This window comes from Fonticula alba (assembly GCF_000388065.1).
Source record: "Fonticula alba strain ATCC 38817 unplaced genomic scaffold supercont2.6, whole genome shotgun sequence".
Lineage (NCBI taxonomy): Eukaryota > Rotosphaerida > Fonticulaceae > Fonticula > Fonticula alba.
Window position 1 is genome coordinate 1,106,791 of NW_009242976.1, and position 18,926 is coordinate 1,125,716.

Genomic DNA, 18,926 nt, shown 5'->3' on the forward strand with positions numbered 1-18,926 from the left:
CCCCCCGCAATCCAGCCCGGCGACGAATCCAGCAGTGTGCCCTACTTCCACATGGTGGGGTTGCTCTTCGACTTGATGGCCTTCTTCCACAGCTACACAGCCATCGGCAATCGCAATGACCTGCTGAGTGCCGGGGTCTGGCAGTCGACAGCCCTGCTGCCCGGGGCGCCGCCCTCGATCAGCCTCAACCCGGCACAGCTGAGCGCCGTGTTGGGCTCGCTGCATGAATGGAGGGCACGGTGGCCAGACGACCCGACCCCTTTGCGGTCCCTCCCCAACCTGTGGCTGGCCCTCGTGCAAATGGGCCAAAAGATCCGCACTCGGATAGTGGCCCGATCGCTGGACGAGTCTGTGCCGCTTGCCGAGAGCCTGGTCGGCCTTCGCGCCCTGCTGGTCATGGGGGTGGCCTCTTTTACTTTGCTGCGGGCGGACTACCCGGCGTCCGGTGGCACCCTCGGTGTTTTGGGCGGGTCGAGCCTCGGTCCGGCCGAGGACCCGTCCCCCGGTCTGGGGTTCCCACCAGTGGTGGCCATCGACGCGCGCAATCTCCCTGGCACGCGTCCCTGGGTGGAAACCACGACCGAAGCGCTGGCCGACGTGACAGCCAGCCTGCTGGCACAGTGTCAGGATGCCGCGGCCGGGCTCTTTTCCCTGGATGGCGACACACTGCCGAGCGATGAAGCCGGGCCCTGGTGCTTGGCCGGTTTGCTGGAGCACTTTGAGATGCTGGCCCTGCTGGTCGGGGTCCTGTGCTCGGTGCACAGCGCCGCCATCGATACGCACATTCGCATGCCCTCGGCTTTCCCCTTCTCGGCGGCCATCCTGGAGACCACAACCACCCGGCAAATCATTGACGATTGGCTGGCGCACTCGGCTCAGCCGGGATTCTTCGCCGCCGAGGTCATGGACATGGAGGAGGTCGGGGCCGCGGCGGAGGAGGCCGCCGCGGCCGGGCTGGCCCCGCCGCCTGTGGTCCCGCTCTCGGAGTCGGCCTCCCGGTGGCGGACCTTCCTGTCGGATTGGGAGGTTCCCTCCTTCCCGGGCGACTCGACCCCTGTGGGGGCCGGGTGCTTCCTCCACCAGAGCCTTCACACGGGCCTGGGCCTGCGGCGCTCCTTCCGCCATATTGTTGCTTGTTTGTCCCTCTCGCGCCAGGTATGTGTCGGCGTGGCACCGGCCATCGGTCATTCCTCCCTGCCTTGAGGCAGGCAGGCAGGCAGGCAGGGGGGGGGGGGGGGGGGGCATCACGCACCGTTGCTGTTCTTGGCCTGACACTTCCTCCTCTTCCTCCCCTTCTTCGGGCGTCTCTTGCCGTCAACACCTTTTCCCTGCCTTTACCCCGGCCACAATGTGTAGGCCCACACGCTCATCGGCAAGATCCTGGCCGTGGCCATGACTCCCGGACGGGAATCCCCCCTGACGAGTGACTTCCTATCGCACGCCCTGCCGCGGTTTGTCAATGCCCTGCGTCTGATGACCATTTACTCACTGGAGGCTGCTGGCAATCTGACTCTCGAGGCCATGGTGCGCACGCAAGCCATCCCTGGCGCCCCCTTTGCCCTTGGCGCCTGCCATCTGACCCCTTTATGATGGATCTCTCCCTCCCCCCCTTCCCGCCCATGCACACGCCCACGCACACGCACACGCTCACGCCCACGCTCACGCCCACGCTCACGCCCACGCACACACGCACACACACACACACACATTCACATTCACATTCGCGCAGGATCCGAAATACGGCCTGTCGATGACCTTGCGCCTGTTACGAATCCTCATTGCTGGGTCCTCGAAAATGGGGGACTTCGGGGCCTACCTTTCGACCCCCGGGCCGCTGAACAACCTGCTGGAAGCCAAGCTCTTCTCGCTGGCACACCTGCCGGCCGAGACCCTTGCGGAATTTTGCACCTGCCCCGGGGCAGGCGGCCCCGAGAAGCTTCGCCAGCAGCAGGTCCAAAGTGGCGACAGTACTCTGGGATCGCTTTTTGGCGGGTTACGCTCGGTGTTGCTGGAATCGACGCGACTCAGCCGGGCTGTGGTTCACTTGCCGCCGGAGCTGGTTGCTGCCAGCCCCACAAGCACCCGGATCAATGCCACCATGTTGCCCCTGTCATTGGAGGCCTTCCTGCTGGCGGCCACATCGACCTATGTGCTGAGCTCCTGCTCTCCGTGCTCCCCCGGGCCCAGGCCGGAGGCCACCGCCCGGCCGGACCTGTGCCCGGTCCTGTCGGTGGTCGACCGTTTCAGCAGCTTTGGACCGGTGCGTGCGCATGGCCACAGTCCGGGCGAGTCGTCTTTTTCTTTTGCCCCCGTTCTCCTGCCCCTTTGTTTCCCTTTGGCGCTCGGCCCCCCCCCCCACCGCCACCCTTCTTCGCCACCCCCTACCAGTGTGCCCCATGCACCCACTTACCCATACCCATGCAGCTTCCACACCTGTGGGAGCGCTTTGCCCAGTCGCCCAGCTTCCGGGCGGTGCCCGGGTTCGTGCCGAGTGGCCATGAGTTTTTGTCACGCGTGGACCCGGACTATCACCCGACATTGGACTACTTGGCATCGGCCCTGCGACAGTGTGTCATCATGCTGGTCAGCTCGACGGATCTCCCCTGCCGGCCGCGCTTGGCCAGCGATCCGCGGTCATGCGATTTTGCCGACTGCTCCCGGCGTGGGCTCTACTGCCGGCTGCTCGGTCGCCTGGTCATCGGGCCGGTGCTTGCGACATCTGCCCTGAGTCCGGAAGAGTCCCCCCGGGTGGCCGGGATAGGCGGGCCCTCGGCGGCGGCTTCCTGCTGGCCATTGGGGTCGCCACCGGCCGGGTCTGGTGGCGACCGTCGGGCTGCCCTGCTGGCTGGGTTTCGCATTCGCCGGTATGCGCTGGCCTTCCTCGAAGAAGCGTCACTCGGCTTCCCGAAGGAGCGTGCGGCCATTGCGTATCTGTTTGCTCAGAAGCGCCCGAAGTCGCCGGATGCGCCGTTTCCGCTGAATTCCTCGCACCGGCTGCCGCGCACTCTCTCGGCCTTCTGGGCGGATGATGACATCAGCCGGGCCATCGATACGTCCTTCGCCGAGCTGGAGGCTTTCAATGCGTCGCTCATCGGCCTGAGCGCCGGGTCGCATGCGCCCGGCCGGCGGGAGTCGCCAAATCTCCACCTCAGTCATGTTCGGGGTCTCGGGGCCATGATGATGGTGGTGTGTGCCTGATGGCCTTCCTTCCTTTCGTTCGCCCCTCGGCTGCTCGCACCTGCTCTGCCTTGCGGACCGCGTATTTGTGCCTCGCCCGCGCGGTTTTCCTTACCTCCCTCCTGCCCGGTCTTCCTTCTCCCCCCCCCCCCCGCTCCCCCTCCTCTCCCTCTCCCTTGGGCTCTCCCTCTCGCCCGCTCGCTCGCTTTCCATCTTGGACATAGTCCTCGACACTTATTACCCAGCTTCTCGGGCCGGGGTACTTCCTGGCGGACTTTGGCCTGGCATGTCAGCTAGAGCGCACGGCGCCGGAGGGCCGGCGAGAGGCAGTCCTCCTGGAGAAGGTCCTGCCCATGGCGGAGCGCCTGTCCCGACATGCGGCGCGGCTGTTGCTGCTGCTGCTGAAGATCCCGCCGCAGCAGCACATTGGCGTGGGGAATTTCCGCTTCACCTTTGACGCGCCCCTGCCCACCGGGGCCCCGGAGTCGGCTGTCACCACGGCCGCCCTCCTCCGACCGGTGACCTGCTTCCATAGTGTCACCGGCTCGGTGACCGAATACTCCACGCCCGGGCTTCCCCGGAACGCCTCCCCCGGCGATGCACTTCCCCTCCTTCTTCACATTTTCCGCCTCCTTCAGCAATCCAGCTCCGACCCGGCCCACCTCCGCGGACAGTCTCTCAGCTCGTTGACCAGTAACACGGAGCTGGTGACGCGTGTGCGTCCTCTCTCTCTCTATCTCTCGCCCTCTCGCCCTCTCGCCCTCTCGCCCTCTATCTCTTTGCACATGCCATGTTGTCCGTCCCCGGACTCGCCTGCCATGTGCACACCCCTCCCCTCTTCACTCCCTCCACTCATTTTCTCACCGCCGTCCATGTGCACATCCCCCCCCCCCTCCCCCGTTCCTCTTCCTGGCAATGGCCGACATCGCCAGACTCTCACCCTCCTGGAGATGGCCCTCCTGTCATTGGAGTTCCATGCAGACGATGTGGTGGACCGCCGCGCGCCGGACGCCGGGCGTGGCCTTGCCCAGGTCCTGCGGTCCCTGTTCTCCGTGTCCCTGAGCCCCCTGGCCGCCGGGGCCGAGGGCGAAACCATCTTCTCGCATCTGATTCGCCTTGCGGCGTCATGGGCCACGCCGGCCTGGCGCCTGGCCCAGGCTGATGTTGCCGATGCCTCGAAGGCTCGAGTCATGGCATGGACCGTTCTGCTGACCCTTTGCAGTCCGCAGTTCCTCCCGCGACCCCAGGCGCTGGCCATGGCATTGGCAAGTGCCGGTGGCTCGGGCGGCCCGGCCGGCGGCGTGCCCCTCGGCATCAGCCGCCCGGCCGTCAGCCTGGCAGTGTGCGCATGTGCCGCGCGTTTGGGCTCGCCCGGGACCGATTGCCGGTGCGGAGTCCTGGCCGTGTGGCACGCCCTGTCGGACCGGCGGCCGGCGATGTGCGCCGCTCGGCGGACGCTCCTTAGCCTGGCCAGCGGGCCGCCGGTGGCCAATCGCTCGCCGACGGCCAGCCACCCGGCGCCCCTGGCATTTGGCGATGGCCAGTGCTTCTGCATGCGTGACCCGGAGGTGGCGGCCGCCGAGGCGGCCATCGTCACCTCCGGCTCGGCCAGCCTGCCGGCCAGCGAGTCCCCCTGGGTGTGCTGCTTCTTGCATGTGCCGGCCCGATCGTCGCCGGGCACGGTGGCCGCCGTGTCCCCGGCCGGGGCCGTGTCGCATTTGTCTCAGGCCGAGGCCAACGACGCGGCCCTGCTGGCCGCCTTCCTGGTCAAGTGTCTTGCCCATTCGAACATCGTGCTGTCTGGGTCGTGCGCGCAGTTGGCTGCCGCGGGCATTGAGTTGCAGCGGGCACACCGTCGCCACCGGGCCCCGGGCGACCCGGGCAGCGACCAGCCCGGCGATCGCTACAGTGCGTACAACCTTCCCCGCAGTCGGGTCTTGTGGCGGGTTCTTCGCTTGGGTCCCCCCCCCCTCCCCTCCCCTTCCCTCCCCTCCCCTCCCCGCGGCCATTGCTGACTTCTCTCCCACTCGTGTGGCAGCTCTCCTGCTCGCATCTGAGCAGTATGCCACCTTCGGCGTCGGTGTCATCAGCACCCTGCTTGCGGCCCTTGCTCGACGGGTCCGGCTGGCCCTGAGCACGGTCCAGGACCTGGCGGGTCTGCCACCCGACAGCGCCTCCCTGCATGAGGTGGTGCAGGATGTGCTGGCGGCGCATCGGGTGCTGGGGCTGCTGTCCGGGACCGGCATGGCCGGGGTTCTTTCCTTCCCGGAAAGTCAGCTGGCCGTCTTGCACTTCCTCCAACGGCAGTATACCAACCTGCCGGAGGGCGAGGCCAGTCTCCCGGAGGCGGTGATCCGCCTGCGGGGGTTCCTCCTGGAGGAGTCGCGGACGCTGGACATTTGCTTCGAGTCCTTCGACTTGCTGCCGTCGCAGTTGGATGCCATCCTGCTGGATCTGGCCCAGGCTGGGTTTGCCCTTTTGCGGGACAGCATTTTGCCGGCCTCGCGGCAGATGGCCGCCCGAACGGTCATCCACCCGATTGTCGGGGACTTCCTGGCCAATGGGGACTTCGAGCGGGACCCCAACAGCCTGGAGGCCTCGGTGGCCGCGGTCTTCCAAGCGGCGGGTCTCATCCCGACCACCGGGCCCGGGGCCGAGAGCCTGCAGCAGGCCCACCTGTCGGCCGGCACTCGCAGCCACACCGGCAATGGCGGCTCCTCGACCGGGTCGGACCGGCCCGAGTCTGGCGCCTACCAAGCCCATCGCACTTCCTTCGGGTATGTCTTCCTGGCGGCGCACCTGGCAGTCCTCTGGTCGCTGGCCCTGCGCCAGGCCCCCACCAGTCGAGCGCTCTTCATTTCGACGTTCGCCCACTCGGACTGGCAAAAGACCATGTCCTCAACCGCGTCGTTGGCTCTCCTGGTGAGCAACACGACGCCGGTGGTCCGGCCCTTTGCCGGCCCGGCCCGGGCACTCAATTGGCTGGCCCGGCAGGTGGGTGCCGGGTTCTTGTACCCGGGGTCCGGCATGCCGAGCCTCCCCCGGGCCACGACTTGGCCGCTGTGGAAGCTGGCCACCCTGCTGCTGGCATCGTTCGAGTGTGTCGGGACCATGGTGAGCACGCCGATCGCCGGATCCGGCAGCCCGAGCGCCCCCCTGCAGCCGCAGCATGGGGCCTTCCGGCGCTTGTGCGCCCTACTGCCCACCTGCCAGGCGGCCAGTGAGCAGCACACCCGTGACGGGGTCAGCTGGATCCTGGACATCCTGGAGGTGGTTGTCCCGCACTGTGGCCTCGACAGTACGTGCCGAGTCTGCCTGGTCCGGTTCACTCGCTGGCACAGCCCCCGTGCCTCGCCTGGTGGCGCCTAACATCCTCCCCCCTAATCCTGCCATCCTTCTCTCCTTTCCTCTCTGCCCCCCTCCCTCTCCCTCTCTCTCTCTCTCTCTCTCTCCCTGCCCCTCCTCCTCCCCCTCCCGCCCGGGTAGATGGCGACATGCACCTGCTTTTGGGGTATCTCCAGGCAGCCGGCCCGGCAGTCGGCATGGGCCGCGTGGTGGCCGCGCAGCTGATGCCCAAGCTGCCGCGCCTTCTCTTCCCCGAGCAAACCCTCTCGACACATCGCCCGCCGGGGGTGTCCTTCTCGGTGGGCAACCCGCTGGACTTCAGCGGCGGGTTGCTGTTGCCGGCACTGGGCCGGCGGCCGGCCTTCTCGGCCCAGCAGCCCGATGACCCGGTCTTTGTGGGGGTGGGCTTCTTCCAGCCGGAGGACATGGACGATCCGCAAAGCGCCTCCTACTGGTCGGTGGCCTTTTCGGTGTCTTTTTGGGCGCGCTTTGGCAATCTGGCCCCCTGGCAGCAGGGCCCGGCAGCCACCGGCGGCTCGGGAGATGGGCTTTCCCCCCCGCGGTCGCGGTCTTTCCACCAGGATTCCCCCCCGCGTCCGAATGGTGTGTCAGGTCCGGGGGTCCAGCCAGCCGGTCTTTCGTCTTTCTTCCTCCCCTTCCCTTGCCTGCCTCTCCCTCTCGCCTCTTCCGCCTCTTCCGCCTCCTCCGCCTCTGCTGCCTCTTCTCCCGCTGACCCCCTGCCATCGGGCTTCATTCTTGGCAGTTGCCTCGCACGAGTCGCTCACGGTCGACGACGTGCACCTGGCCAAGATCCTGCTGACATGCAGCCTGCGAACGACCCGCGTGCTGGTGTCCCTGCGGCAGGAGGAGCCCACCTCGGGCGTCATGATCCCCTGTTGCCCGTGTGATTCGGCCAATGCCGACACCTGTGGCGGGTGCGGCGGCCCGGCCGGTCGTGGGGTCCGGCAGGTGGCCTGCCCGGCGCGCGGGCTCGGGCACTTTGTGGAGCTGGTCCTGGCACAGCCATCCGGGCCGCCGGGGGACCGGCTCCCCCTGGGCGGGGCGGTTTTCGCCCTGCGCGTGAGCCACCTCCGACCGACCCCGGGAGCCGGGGCCAGCAGTTCACACTGCCATGCGTGTCAAGGCCATGCGCCGGTGGTGCGCTTTTATGTGCTGGCCAGCGCGGCCACTGTCTTCGCCGGGCGCCTGGTGGCCGAGCCCCGGTCGCAGGGCTTGCTCGACCCGACCCCGGATGAGGTTCTCAAGTCGGCGCTGGACAGCTGCTGGCTGAATGTGTCTCTCGGGTTCATTCGGGTGCCCTCCGGCCGGCCGCTCTCGTGCGAATTCTACGATGTCCAGCTGCTGGTCGATGGGAAGCCCCTGTCAGCCGTGCCATTCCGCCAGCTGAACACCATCCCGGAGCACATCCTGGAAAATGCCCGCCACCGGCCTCTGGCTGATGTCCTCTTCCGGCACCTTTCCGACCAGGCGGTTCGCATCGCGGTGCCGCCCTTTGCCCTGAGTCCGCGTCTGTCGGCCATCGGTATGTCCCTGTGTGCCCCTTTGCGGCCTGTGGCCGCCGCCGGCGCCACATTCGGCCAAGCCTGCTGACTTGTGCATCTCCCTCTTGACGCGTGCACGCATTTGCTGACACCCACACCCACGCACGCCTCCCTGCCTTTTATACTCTCTTGCTTTCTTCCTCGCTCCCAGGCACTCGCGTTACCCCCTTTTCCGCGTGGGGCCCCCTGGGGGCCATGGCCGACGACACGGCCCCCGGGATCGGGTCGCTGCTGGCCCAGCGGGCCCTGTTCACTCCGCCGCCGGCGCAGTTTGCCGGCCGGCTCCGGCGCACGGTGGTCCTGCTGGACATTGGCCCCATCAGCTGGACCGATGGCGGGTGCTTCCGCCGGCAGCTGGTCCTCATGCACAATCACTCGATCCCGGCATCGCACCTGGCCATCCCCGGGGCCGGGGGCCCGACGGGCGCCGGTGGCAGCGGCACCGGGGCCGGTGCCAGCGGCGGCAGCAGCATGATCGGTGGCATGGCCGGCCTGGGGTCGAGCTCGACCCCGGGCCCCGGGGCTCTGGCCATCGCGGCCACGGGTGCCGCGCACCCGCGACACTCGAATTTCGTGTATGCCGCCATGTATGCCCAAATCCAGGAGCACCTGGCCCGGGCGGCGGCTGGGGCCTTGCAAGGGCGCCATGCGGCCTCTTCCACCGGGGCAGGGGGTGGCTCTGCCGCCGGTGGCGGTGGCATCCTGCTTTCCGGGGCATTTGAGGAAGCCGAGCGGCGCTTCCTGCATGTGTATCATTATCACCTGGCATCCATCATGGTGGCGGCCATGCGAACGGCGCAACTCGGCCCGAACAACATCCTGCGCCTGGACCAGGTCATCTGCGGGCGCACCCGTGTCGGTCCGGACCTGGCGACCGTGGGCCTGACCGCGGATGATGCGTGTGCTGCTGCGGGAGCGGCGCTCCCCCATGCGGCGGTGGTGCCGGCCCTGTTGGCTGCCCCTGCCGGGCTGCCGGCCACCCAGGGGGCCCTCCTGGCCGGGCTGTCCCCCTCGGTGCCGGATCTCGGGACGGCCAACGACCCCGGGCCGTTGGCCGGGCCCTCGGCGGCGGATACCCTCCTTCGGGCTGGTGTACACCCGGCTCACACGGCCTTCGGCTATTTGTCGACCGACTGCGATCTGGCCGGGCACATTGCCCACCTTTACCAGCTTCAGGCCCAGGACCTCCTGCAGGCCAAGGTCGAAGCGCCGGCCACGGTGGCCGAGCTGATTGCCTTTGCTCGGGCCTCGGCCGAGCCAGACCCCACTGGCCTGGGGTTCGGCATGTCGGTGGCCCCGGCGAGCGAGGTGGCTCTGCCCCCCGGGCCGCTGGGGATGGCCGTGCCATTGGGCCAATTCACCCCGGCGGTGGCGATTCCCCACTACCGGCGGCTTGTGGATCCGGGGCTGACGGTGGCCGCTCCGCCGGTCGGCAATGTCGATGCCCCGGAGTCTGGCCACCTGACCGGGGCCCCGGTCACTTGGCGTCTGCTGGACCAGCTGCTTCCGTTGGATTCGGCCGTGCTGGCCCTGCCGCCGGTGGGGGCGGCCGTCTTTCGAGGCCACGACTCGGGCCGCGGGTCGGGCGCCTCGTCTCCCCGAGCGAGCAACCGGTCGACGGCCATTCTCCCCCCGGCCGGCCGTTGGGCCGACATGCTGCGTGTGGGAGCCGAGGATCTGCCCCAGCTTGGACGCCTGATGTCGGCGGTGGCGGCGGCGGCCGCCGCCGCCGCTGCCACCACCACCATTCCCACCGCTCCCGCCAGCGCCACCGCCCCCGCGAGTCCATCTCGCTCCGGCGCCGGCGCCGGCACCCAGCCCTCGGCCCCCATGCCGACAAGTGGCGATGTGCCTGGGGCGCCTGACTCCCCGAAGCTTGGTACCCTGTCGACCGCGCTGGCCACCACCCGGCCGGCGGTGGCCCAGTCGCTCGGCATGCCGGTTGATGCGTCGGCCAGCGTGATCGACATGCTGGAGCACCGCCCCACCGTCGGGGCGGCCGGGCCTGCCAAGGACCGACACGCCGGGCATGGGCCGTTGGCCGCGGTGGCGGCCGCCTCCGCTGCCATGGCCTTTGCCCTGCCGGTGGATGTGTTCCACGGGTTCGTGCCGGGGTCCGGCCTTCCAACCTGGCCAGCCGACCCAGGGGCGGATTGCCCGGCCGGCGGCCGGTCGGCCTACCCCATGCCGGGGCTGGCTCGGCCGCCAAAGGCCGTGCCCCTCAGCCAGGCGCTGGTGGCGGCCGGCGGCTTCGGCGGCCTGGCGGCCACCCTCCATCGGCTGGTAGACCATGCGGTTGAGGTCCATGGCGATCCGGAGCTCCATCACCTGCGAGCCCTGGCCCTCGACATGGTCAAGCAGTTTGTGGAGCTGGTGCAGCGTCTGTCGCGCGGGCCGCTGGCCATCGATTCGCTCAATCGCAGCTGGAACCGCCACGGATTGGGCATCGCCGAAACGCGCACCGTCTCGCTGATGGACCTCCCGGAGCGGCGACTCTTCCTGTCAGCGGCCCCGGTGGGCGGTCTGCAGGCGCACTTCCTGGGTGCCCTTCGCCAGGCGGTATTGCGCTTGCCGGCCAACTGCTCCCTCTCCTTCCTGACTCTGTCGTCTCACCTGCCGCACCACCACCACCACCCGCCACAGCAGCCGCAGCAGCAGCCCAGCCCAGGGCAATCCTCCCTGATGCAGCCGCAGCAGCAGCAGCAGCAGCAGCACCTCCAGCAGAAGGCCTTCTGGCCCAATTCGCTGGTGCCCGACCCGGAATTCCTGGCACTCGCTCGCGCCGCGCCGGCTGGCAGCCTGACCCCCCCGCAGGGCCGACTGGTGCTCTCGCCGCCGGGGCTGGCCCTGGCCCTGGCCTGGCTGACGCAGCATTGCCGGGCGCTTGCCAGTGATTTGGCCAGCATCGGGCGCATGCGTTCGGCCAGGGGGTTCCTCCAGCGGGAGGGGCTGGCATCGATCATGGCATCCACCGAGGCGGCCGCCACTGTGGACCCGGTGCGGCGCCTGTTCGGGCGCTTTGTCCACCTGTCGCCGCTGGTCGATGGGCGCCTGTTGCATTCGCGCCTGCAGCCGGCCCTGGAGCAGCGCAACCACCAGGCCGGCATCCATGAGTCTCCCCATCTTTGGAGTCGATCTGAGCCACACCTGCCGGCAGTGGGCATGGAGTCCGACGCCACGGGCCCCGGGGCTGGCTCCGCTGCCCCTGACGCCGCTGCCGCCGCCGCCGCCGCCGCCGCCGCCGCCGCCGCCACCAGCACCAGCACCAGCACCCCCACTCCTGCCACTGGCAACACCGAGGATGGTCCGGAATCCGGGGCTTCGGCCAGGGCGTCCGCCCCCCCCTCGCCGCCTGGAGCCATTCCGGCCTCGCGCATTGCCCTGGCACAGGAGGTGGCTCGCTTGCACTTGGCCGGTGAGCCCCACGCCCTTGGGACATTCACCTTTTCCACCATGCGCATCTTGCAGACCATGGCCGTGGCTGGTGTGCTGGTAGTGCGGGACACCTTCCAACGCTGCCCCCCCCGGGCGTCCATGTATGATGGGATCCAGGCGATGGGCTCGGCGCGGCAAGCCCCGGCAGCCGGCGCCCCTGGCTCGCCCAGCCTGGGCACCGGTGCATCTGGCGGCACCGCGGCCAGCCCCACCGCGCCCGGGGCCGCGGCGGCCAGCGAGTTTTGGATTATCTTCGTGCCGGTCCCCGGGCCCAAGGCCATCCGGCAGCCCGATAGCACGGAATTCCACTATGGCCATGCCCAGGGCCCGGGCGCCGGGTCTGGCCTGCAGAATTGGTTCTCCCTCAAGCGCCGGACCACGGCCGCGCCCACCGAGGCCGTGGTCCTGGGGCACGATCTGGACTCGATCACTGCCCTGACTTCGGCCTGCCAGGCCAGCGGCAACCGTTCCAAGGCCCTCAAGCTGTACCATTCGTACCTGCATGAGCTGTGCCACTTTGTTCAGGAGGAAACCGACGACTCGGCCGGCTCCAGCCGGCGGTCGTCGCGCTTGCACTCGCCCTCTTCGTCCCAATCGCAGCACCGTTTGACCGATGAGCAGGTACGTGGCATTGCCAGGATCTGCCTTTCTCTCTCTCCCTCTCCCGCTGCCATCGTCCCCCTGCTTGCGCCCTGTCGGCGCATCCTTCTGCACATTTGCCTGCCCCTCACATATGCTGCCGCTCTTGCCCCCCGGCGATCGGGGCCCATGCCCCTGCACGCATGCAGATTCTCCACACGCTCGACCCGAATGCCCTTTCGCCGGTCAGCTGGACCACAAGCTCCCTGGACTTCATCCGGTATCGCCGGCATCTGGTCCGGCATACGGGGCTGGAGTTTTCGTCGCAGGGTCGGGTATGTCACTGTCGTCACGCCTTGCGCCAGTCCGGTCGCCTCAATTGGCCGGCGTCTCGGTGCCCCTCCGCTGAGCGGGCATCAAGCACCGCGGGGGAGGTCTCTTGCCGTTCCACTGACCAAAGCTCCCCCTTGTGTGGCAATGGCGCAGCTCTTCTTCTTCGTCTTCCAGGACACCCGCGCGCGGTCGCTCTTCGTCCGGTCGCTGGCCCTGCAGGGCGTCTTGGCCACGATGCCCGGGGCCAGGTCTCTCTTCCCGGCCCCCTCGGCCTCGGCCGGCTGGCGGTGGTCCTACTCCACGGTGGCCATCAGTGCCGTGACGTTGAACTCCCTCCGAGGCCAGACGGCCGGCACCGGTGGCATCCCCTCGATCATGGGCCCGGTGGCGGCCCAACAGCCCCTGCTACCGGCGCCGGGTGCGCATCTCCGATCGCACTCCCTGACCTTCGGGCAGCTGGCCCCCCCGATGGCCGGCCCGGGCCCTGGCGGGGACTTCGCCACCGGCGGCAGTCTCCGCCTGACTGCCAGCGAGGCCAGCCGTTTCAGTGCGCCCCCGGTCTCCGGCCGGCCGGCCCCGGTGATCGCGGCGACCGCCCCCTCGGTCGGGGTGCCGCTCGGCTTCAAGTCCCCAGCCGAGGAGGTTGCCAGCTCCCTGTCCAAGGCCGTGACGGCCGCGTGGCAGCGCCATGAGGTATGTGACGACCCGGCTCCTGGCAGCCCCAAATTGTGGCGCCCCCCCCCCCCCCCCCCCTTGCAGTGTGACTTGCCCGCCGGATTGCTGACCCCCCGGCCGCCGGTGCCACCGGTGCCTGCCATCACCGGGTGTGTGTAGATTTCCAACTTCGATTACCTCATGTACCTGAACCATGTGTCCGGTCGGACCACCTCCGACCTGGCCCAATACCCGATCTTCCCCTGGGTGTTGGTGGACTACACCAGCCAGCGGCTGGATCTGAGCTCGCGCGCGGTTTTCCGCGATCTGACCAAGCCCATCGGCGCGCTGAACCGCGCGCGCCTCGACAACCTTGTCGATCGCTTCGAGCAAATGAAACACATGGCCCAGCCCGGGGCCGATCCCTTCGACTTCAGCTTCACGGTGCGCATGCGCCGGCCCTCTCGGCCAGGCTGGCCACGCTCGTGCCCTATCCCCGACCGGTTGCCTTGCCGCTGCTTTGCCGCCGCCGCCGCCGCCGCCGCCGCTGACCTCCTCCCACCCAACCGGTGTAGCCCTTCCTCTATGGGAGCCATTATAGCTCGCCCGGAGCGGTGCTCTTCTATTTGGTCCGCCAGGAGCCCTTCAGCACGTTGGCTGCCCAGCTCCAGGGCGGATCCTTCGACCATGCGGATCGCATGTTCCACTCGATTGCCGACTGCTTCTCCGGGCTGCTCAACGCGCCGACCGACTTCAAGGAGGTACATCCCATCCGGACATGGTCTTTGGTTGCCTTCTTCGCCCCTGCCCCTCCGCTGCCTCTCCTACTGCCCTCCTTTCGCACCCTCCCCCCTTCCACATGGGGCCGCCTTCCGTGACACTCACATCTTCTCCCCTCCTGCTTGCAGCTCATCCCGGAGTTCTTCTACTCGCCGCACTTCCTGCGCAATGCCAATGGCCACCAGCTGGGCCGGACCCAGGCCGGTGTCACTCTCGGCGATGTCGTGCTGCCCCCCTGGGCTCGGACGCCGGAAGAGTTCATCCGCATCCACCGGATGGCCCTGGAATCGCCGTTTGTCTCGCGCGAGCTCAACCATTGGATCGACCTCATCTGGGGCTGCAACCAGTTTGGCGACAATGCCGTGCGCACGCACAATGTCTTCCACCCGAACTGCTACGAGCAGTCTTTCCCCCTGCAGCATGGCCGGCTCCTGGTGCCGAGCTCCATCTCCTCGCAGATTCTGCACTTCGGCCAAGCCCCCTCCCAGCTGTGGGCCAGCCAGCCCCACCCGCAGCGGTGCGTTTCCGGCTGGACTTCCCCCCCCCCCCCCCCCCCCCCTCGCCTCTCCTGGGGACGGTCGTCTCTCCCAGCCACCCGCCAGTCATGCCATACTCCTACTTGGAGGCTGATCTGGCCGGGTCGCTGAGCAGGCTGTCTCTCAACCAGAGCCTGCAATCCCAATTGAGCATCTCCCTGACGGCCGAGAGCACGCACTACGCCGGGGCGGACTTTTCGCACCTGTTCTTCCGCGCCGGCGGCCCGCGGCCCGGCCTCTATGCCATCAACGCGCGTGAGCATACCCTGCTGTACTTCCCGCGCCTGTCTCCGGAAGTCCACACTGCGGGTGCTCCGGCCGGGCCCGGCAACGGGGCCTTTGCCACTGAGCGCTCGCGCCCGGTGGTGGTCATGTACGGGCCTGTCAAGATGTTTGCTCTTCTGCCCCCCCCCCCCCCCACCCCCCCCCGCACTGCCTGGCCCGCCAGGGTTTCTAACTCCCCTCTCCATCCGGCCTGCAATCTACCCAGGCCCCTCAGCCGGCCGCTCGCGCTGGATGTCACGCTCCCGGCGCTGGCCATGGCGGCAGCCGACTGTGGGACCGCCGCCACCGCGGCCGCCACCATCCCCGGGGCCGACCCCCTTTCACGGATTTACACCACCTCCGGCGATGGGCGCTTCGTCTTCCTGGCCGGCAATCCCGACGGCCGGGTGGGGGTCTTCGATGTGGATACCGAATCGCAGACCAGCCTGACCACGCTGCATTTGGGTGCGTCTCTGTCCCCTTTTCTTCCCCCTCGTCCTTGGCCTGGCTCCTCCTCCCCCCCCCTCTTTCTGGTGTTTGCATTGCAGGGCATCCCGAGCCCGATGACGCTGGCCCTATCTGCGCGCGGGCTCTTCCTCTGGCCGCTCCCCCCCCCCTCCTCCTATTGACGCATTGTTCCCCCCCCCCCCTCTCTCTCTCCTCCTTTGTCTGCTCTTCCGCCCCTCCTAGGCCCGGTTACCGTGTTGGCCAGCGACTTCGAGGGCCGACACCTGGCCACTTTCTCGCCAGCCGACGCGACAGTCATCCACCGAGTGATCAATCCACTGGCCAGCGGGTGTCTGCCCAGTGGGGCGCATTTGACTGGCCGCACCACGGTGACCCCCTTTGCTGTGGATTTCCATCCCGATGTGCAGACTGGCCTCGTGGCCCTGGCTGCCCTTGGCACCGGCGGCCCGGGCCTGGGGCCGCCGCCCGACAACGACCCCCTGGCCGGCGTGCACCTTAGCCCGGATGGGGAGTTCTGCCTGCACGTGTGGACCTCCGGCCGGACGGCTGTCATCCAGCGTTCCGAGTCGCAGCTGCCCCTGTGGTCGCACGGCCCGATCCTGCGCGTGTCGGCCGAGTGTCGGGTCTTGCCACACCCGGATCTCCTGCCGGCGGATGACCCCGGCGCGGAGGTCGAGGTGCGCGTGGTTGATGGCCACATCCTGCGCGATGGGGCGGCCGTGCTTTTGTCATGTTCGCTCGGGGCCTCGGCCGCCACCGGGCCGCCCTCCTGGTATTTGCACCTGGTGGACCCGCTCGGGGCCGAGCGCGGGGTCATGCGCCTGCCCCCGGCCCCGGGCCGGCCGCGGCTGGCCGTCTGGCCCCTGGACTCGGCCAATTCGCTGCTGGCGGTGCACTTGCCCCCGGCAGCGGCCGGCGGTGCTCAGCCCCACAGCCCGACGCAAGTGCGTCTGCTCCATGCCGGCCCGGCTGGCCTGTCGCTGGTGGATGCATTGGCCGAGCCTCAGGCCCTGGCCTCCCCGCAAGGGGACTTCCCTCTGGGCTCCACCATGCGTATTGGACCCTCCTCCTCTTCATCCTCGTCGCCTCTCTGGGTGGACACCGACTTCGGCGATGGGCACCCTCTGGCCGAGGAGCCCTTGTCCCCCTCGACCATCGGTGCCGATGATGGTGATGATGGCGATGGGGGTGATGGGGGTGATGGTGCCAATGACCTTGGGCCGGGCGCCAGGTCGGCACCAGCCCCCGGGGTCCGGTGCAGCTTGGCGTTTGTCCCGCCCTTCGCCGTGCAGCCAAGCGTCGCGGCCAATGGCCCGCTGGACCCGCCGGCGCTCATCGACTACACCTTCGGTGCACTGGGTCCGGCGGCCCTTCGCCAGGCTCAGCTCTTTGGCCTGCCGCCCGACATCAATACCGGAGCCGCGACCCAGGCCCACCGCCCATCCAGTCGGACCTCCTTCCTCCGAGCGCACTATCCCCTCCCTTGGGCCAACCTGCCCGTGGGTTTGCTGTTGAATGTCCCCGGCCGGGCCATCTACCTCTTCAATCTGCATGCTCTGAATTCCAGCCTCCTGCTGTCACTCTCGACCATGTGGTGAGAGGCCCACCATGGCAACAGACCATGCTCCACAGCGGAGGGGGGGCCATGCTGGCCCATGTCAACATGCGCAATACATGCATCACTTGTGCATCCTTCTGCGGGCCTCGGCCGTGAAAATGGAGTCATCCGGCGGGGAGGCGCGCGCACACACACACGTTTATATATATATATATGCACATAATGTTTATTCATCTTTGCACCTTCACGCACACACACACACACATACATACATGTCATGTACACCTGCCGCCCAATCGCCGACACTGGTCCGCGTGAAGACGCACATTCAGAGGGCACCACTTGGGGATGTATTGCTGAGCTTATATGCTACAAAGAAAAAGGCTGCTTGGAAAGGGGGAGCGGGGAGGGAGGGTATTTGGGAAATGAGGGAAGAAGCCGCTCCAGGGAGGGGGGGGGAGGAGGGAGGGGGCAGACACGCGCGTGCGGCCAAATCCCGGAGAAGGACAGGTCGAGGGGCAAACACGGAACACGGACCGGAGGGGGGAGGAAAAGACAGGGGACAGACAAGTACACAAGGATGGGTGCACCCCACCGGGCCTCCAGCGGCTCAGAGCGCGGGTAGCCGTGAGGATCGCCCTCTCTCTCTTTCTCTCTCTCTCTCTCTGCGTGTGCGTGCGGACGCGTGGGTGGGTGGGTGGTGCTAAGGGAGGAGGGCGTCATGGCAGATTGGCACATGCGCTGGTGTGGCGATATGCCTGGGATGAGCGAATTCCAACAGTGAGAGGGACGCGCCTCCTGCTTTATTGGCAGGGCACCCACTCTTCTGCTGGCATGAGCATGCGCGCACCAAGGGGCACAATCCCTCGGAGACGACAGCCGCACCGACGGTGATGGTAGTGCACATATGCGTACATACATGCACACACGCACACGCACACACGCACACACACACACACACGCACACACACACACACACACACACACACACACACACACACACACACATTTATATATATATGCACCAAGAGAAGAATCCCGGCTGGACTTCTAATTTAGGAGGCTGGGGATGGCAACGCGCGGGTCGTCGCAACCGAGCAGGGCAGCAGCAGGGGTGAGGTGGTCAGTCGCGTGCGGGGAGCTAGCGCTGCTGCCGCCGCCGCCCGGCGGCCCCGTCGACGAGGTAAACTGGGCCAATGCCCGGGCGGCCGCGAAAGTGGCATCCATACCTGATCCACTGCCAACCTGCTGTTGAGGGGGAAGGCCTGAAGCCGCCGTGGGCAGTCGACCACCGCCGACTTCGGTCACGGCCCCGGCCCCGGCTGGCAGGATGCCAGTCGGCGTCGAGGGGGAGGTGGTCGAGGAGGTGGTCGCCGAAGCGAGGCGCGCCGCGAGGGAGGCCGTGTTGATGGCCAGATGCGATCCGCCACCACCGGCATTGGGTAGGACACCCCCCAGTGGCGGGGGGAGTGGCAACTCGACGCCCGGGTTGAGCAGCGCACTGCCCCCCGCGTGAACATGCGCCGGCTGCGCCGGCTGCGACTGCGAGTGCGGGAAGTGCTGCACTTGCGGGTGCGGGTAGTGCAGCGGGCCGCCGGTGGCCGGCATGGGTGCCGAGACACCGGGCCCCGGGGCGGCCGACGGCGGCGGGCTCGGCGACGCGTCGCTCGAGGAGTCAATGTCCGGCGTGCTGGACATGGAGGACTTGTCCGGGCCACCAGCCCCACCGCCACCCGGCAGGGGGTCGGTATGCGTCCGGGCATGCTCCTCGAGCTGGGCCGCCTCGCGGAAGCGCCGCCGGCAGCCCCGCCGGGGGCACATGTGCGGCGACGGGCCGGAGTGCATCTGCGCATGGCGCTTCAGATGCCCACTCTGGCTGAAGGGCTTGCCGCAGCGAGGCCACCGGCAAACGAAGGGCCGTTCGCCGGTATGGACCCGCCGGTGGCGGTTGAGATCCTGCGTCCGGGCAAACACCTTGCCACACGTCGGGCAGGATTGCTTGCTCGGAGTGCCGGTTTTGGAGGGGGTCATGCTGCCGGCCGCAGAGGCCGCGCCCAGCGGGGACATGCCCACCACCCCGGCAGGGGGGCCGCCGGGTCCGGCTAGCATCGCCCGCGCGCCCATGCCGCTCGTCTTGCTGGGAGTCGTCACTGTGGGGCCAAATGCACAAGGTCAGGACACCGTGGGCGAGGGCATGCCGATGAAGAGACCCACAGACGGGAGCCGGGGGGGGGG

The 18,926-nt window shown here is 68.2% G+C and overlaps 2 protein-coding genes across 5 annotated transcripts in view; one reads left to right on the forward strand and one right to left on the reverse strand.

Annotated features, from left to right (window-relative positions):
• Positions 1 to 16,731, forward strand: part of H696_03912 (hypothetical protein) — a gene marked incomplete at its 3' end in the record, with an annotated part of 17,501 nt that extends 770 nt beyond the window's left edge. Inside the window, exons 3-20 of the mRNA XM_009497776.1 lie at positions 16 to 1,155; positions 1,357 to 1,524; positions 1,730 to 2,260; positions 2,425 to 3,186; positions 3,402 to 3,893; positions 4,110 to 5,085; positions 5,216 to 6,475; positions 6,664 to 7,125; positions 7,286 to 8,065; positions 8,236 to 12,140; positions 12,308 to 12,433; positions 12,585 to 13,124; positions 13,266 to 13,529; positions 13,661 to 13,846; positions 13,994 to 14,382; positions 14,457 to 14,774; positions 14,892 to 15,130; positions 15,356 to 16,731. Coding sequence (XP_009496051.1) covers positions 16 to 1,155; positions 1,357 to 1,524; positions 1,730 to 2,260; positions 2,425 to 3,186; positions 3,402 to 3,893; positions 4,110 to 5,085; positions 5,216 to 6,475; positions 6,664 to 7,125; positions 7,286 to 8,065; positions 8,236 to 12,140; positions 12,308 to 12,433; positions 12,585 to 13,124; positions 13,266 to 13,529; positions 13,661 to 13,846; positions 13,994 to 14,382; positions 14,457 to 14,774; positions 14,892 to 15,130; positions 15,356 to 16,731 — 13,914 coding nt within the window. The remainder of the gene's footprint in view (positions 1 to 15; positions 1,156 to 1,356; positions 1,525 to 1,729; positions 2,261 to 2,424; positions 3,187 to 3,401; positions 3,894 to 4,109; positions 5,086 to 5,215; positions 6,476 to 6,663; positions 7,126 to 7,285; positions 8,066 to 8,235; positions 12,141 to 12,307; positions 12,434 to 12,584; positions 13,125 to 13,265; positions 13,530 to 13,660; positions 13,847 to 13,993; positions 14,383 to 14,456; positions 14,775 to 14,891; positions 15,131 to 15,355) is intronic.
• Positions 16,732 to 17,677: 946 nt separating this feature from the next.
• Positions 17,678 to 18,926, reverse strand: part of H696_03913 (hypothetical protein) — a 6,483-nt gene continuing 5,234 nt past the window's right edge. For 2 of the 4 annotated variants that reach the window (XM_009497778.1, XM_009497779.1), the window contains exons 3-4: positions 17,921 to 18,841; positions 17,678 to 17,754 (exon numbers count right to left, since the gene is read on the reverse strand). In XM_009497778.1, the coding sequence (XP_009496053.1) occupies positions 17,747 to 17,754; positions 17,921 to 18,841 (929 nt within the window). In that variant the 3' untranslated portion in view covers positions 17,678 to 17,746. Of the gene's footprint in view, positions 18,842 to 18,926 lie in introns of all 4 variants that reach the window. The other 2 variants (XM_009497780.1, XM_009497777.1) reach the window with 1 other exon arrangement.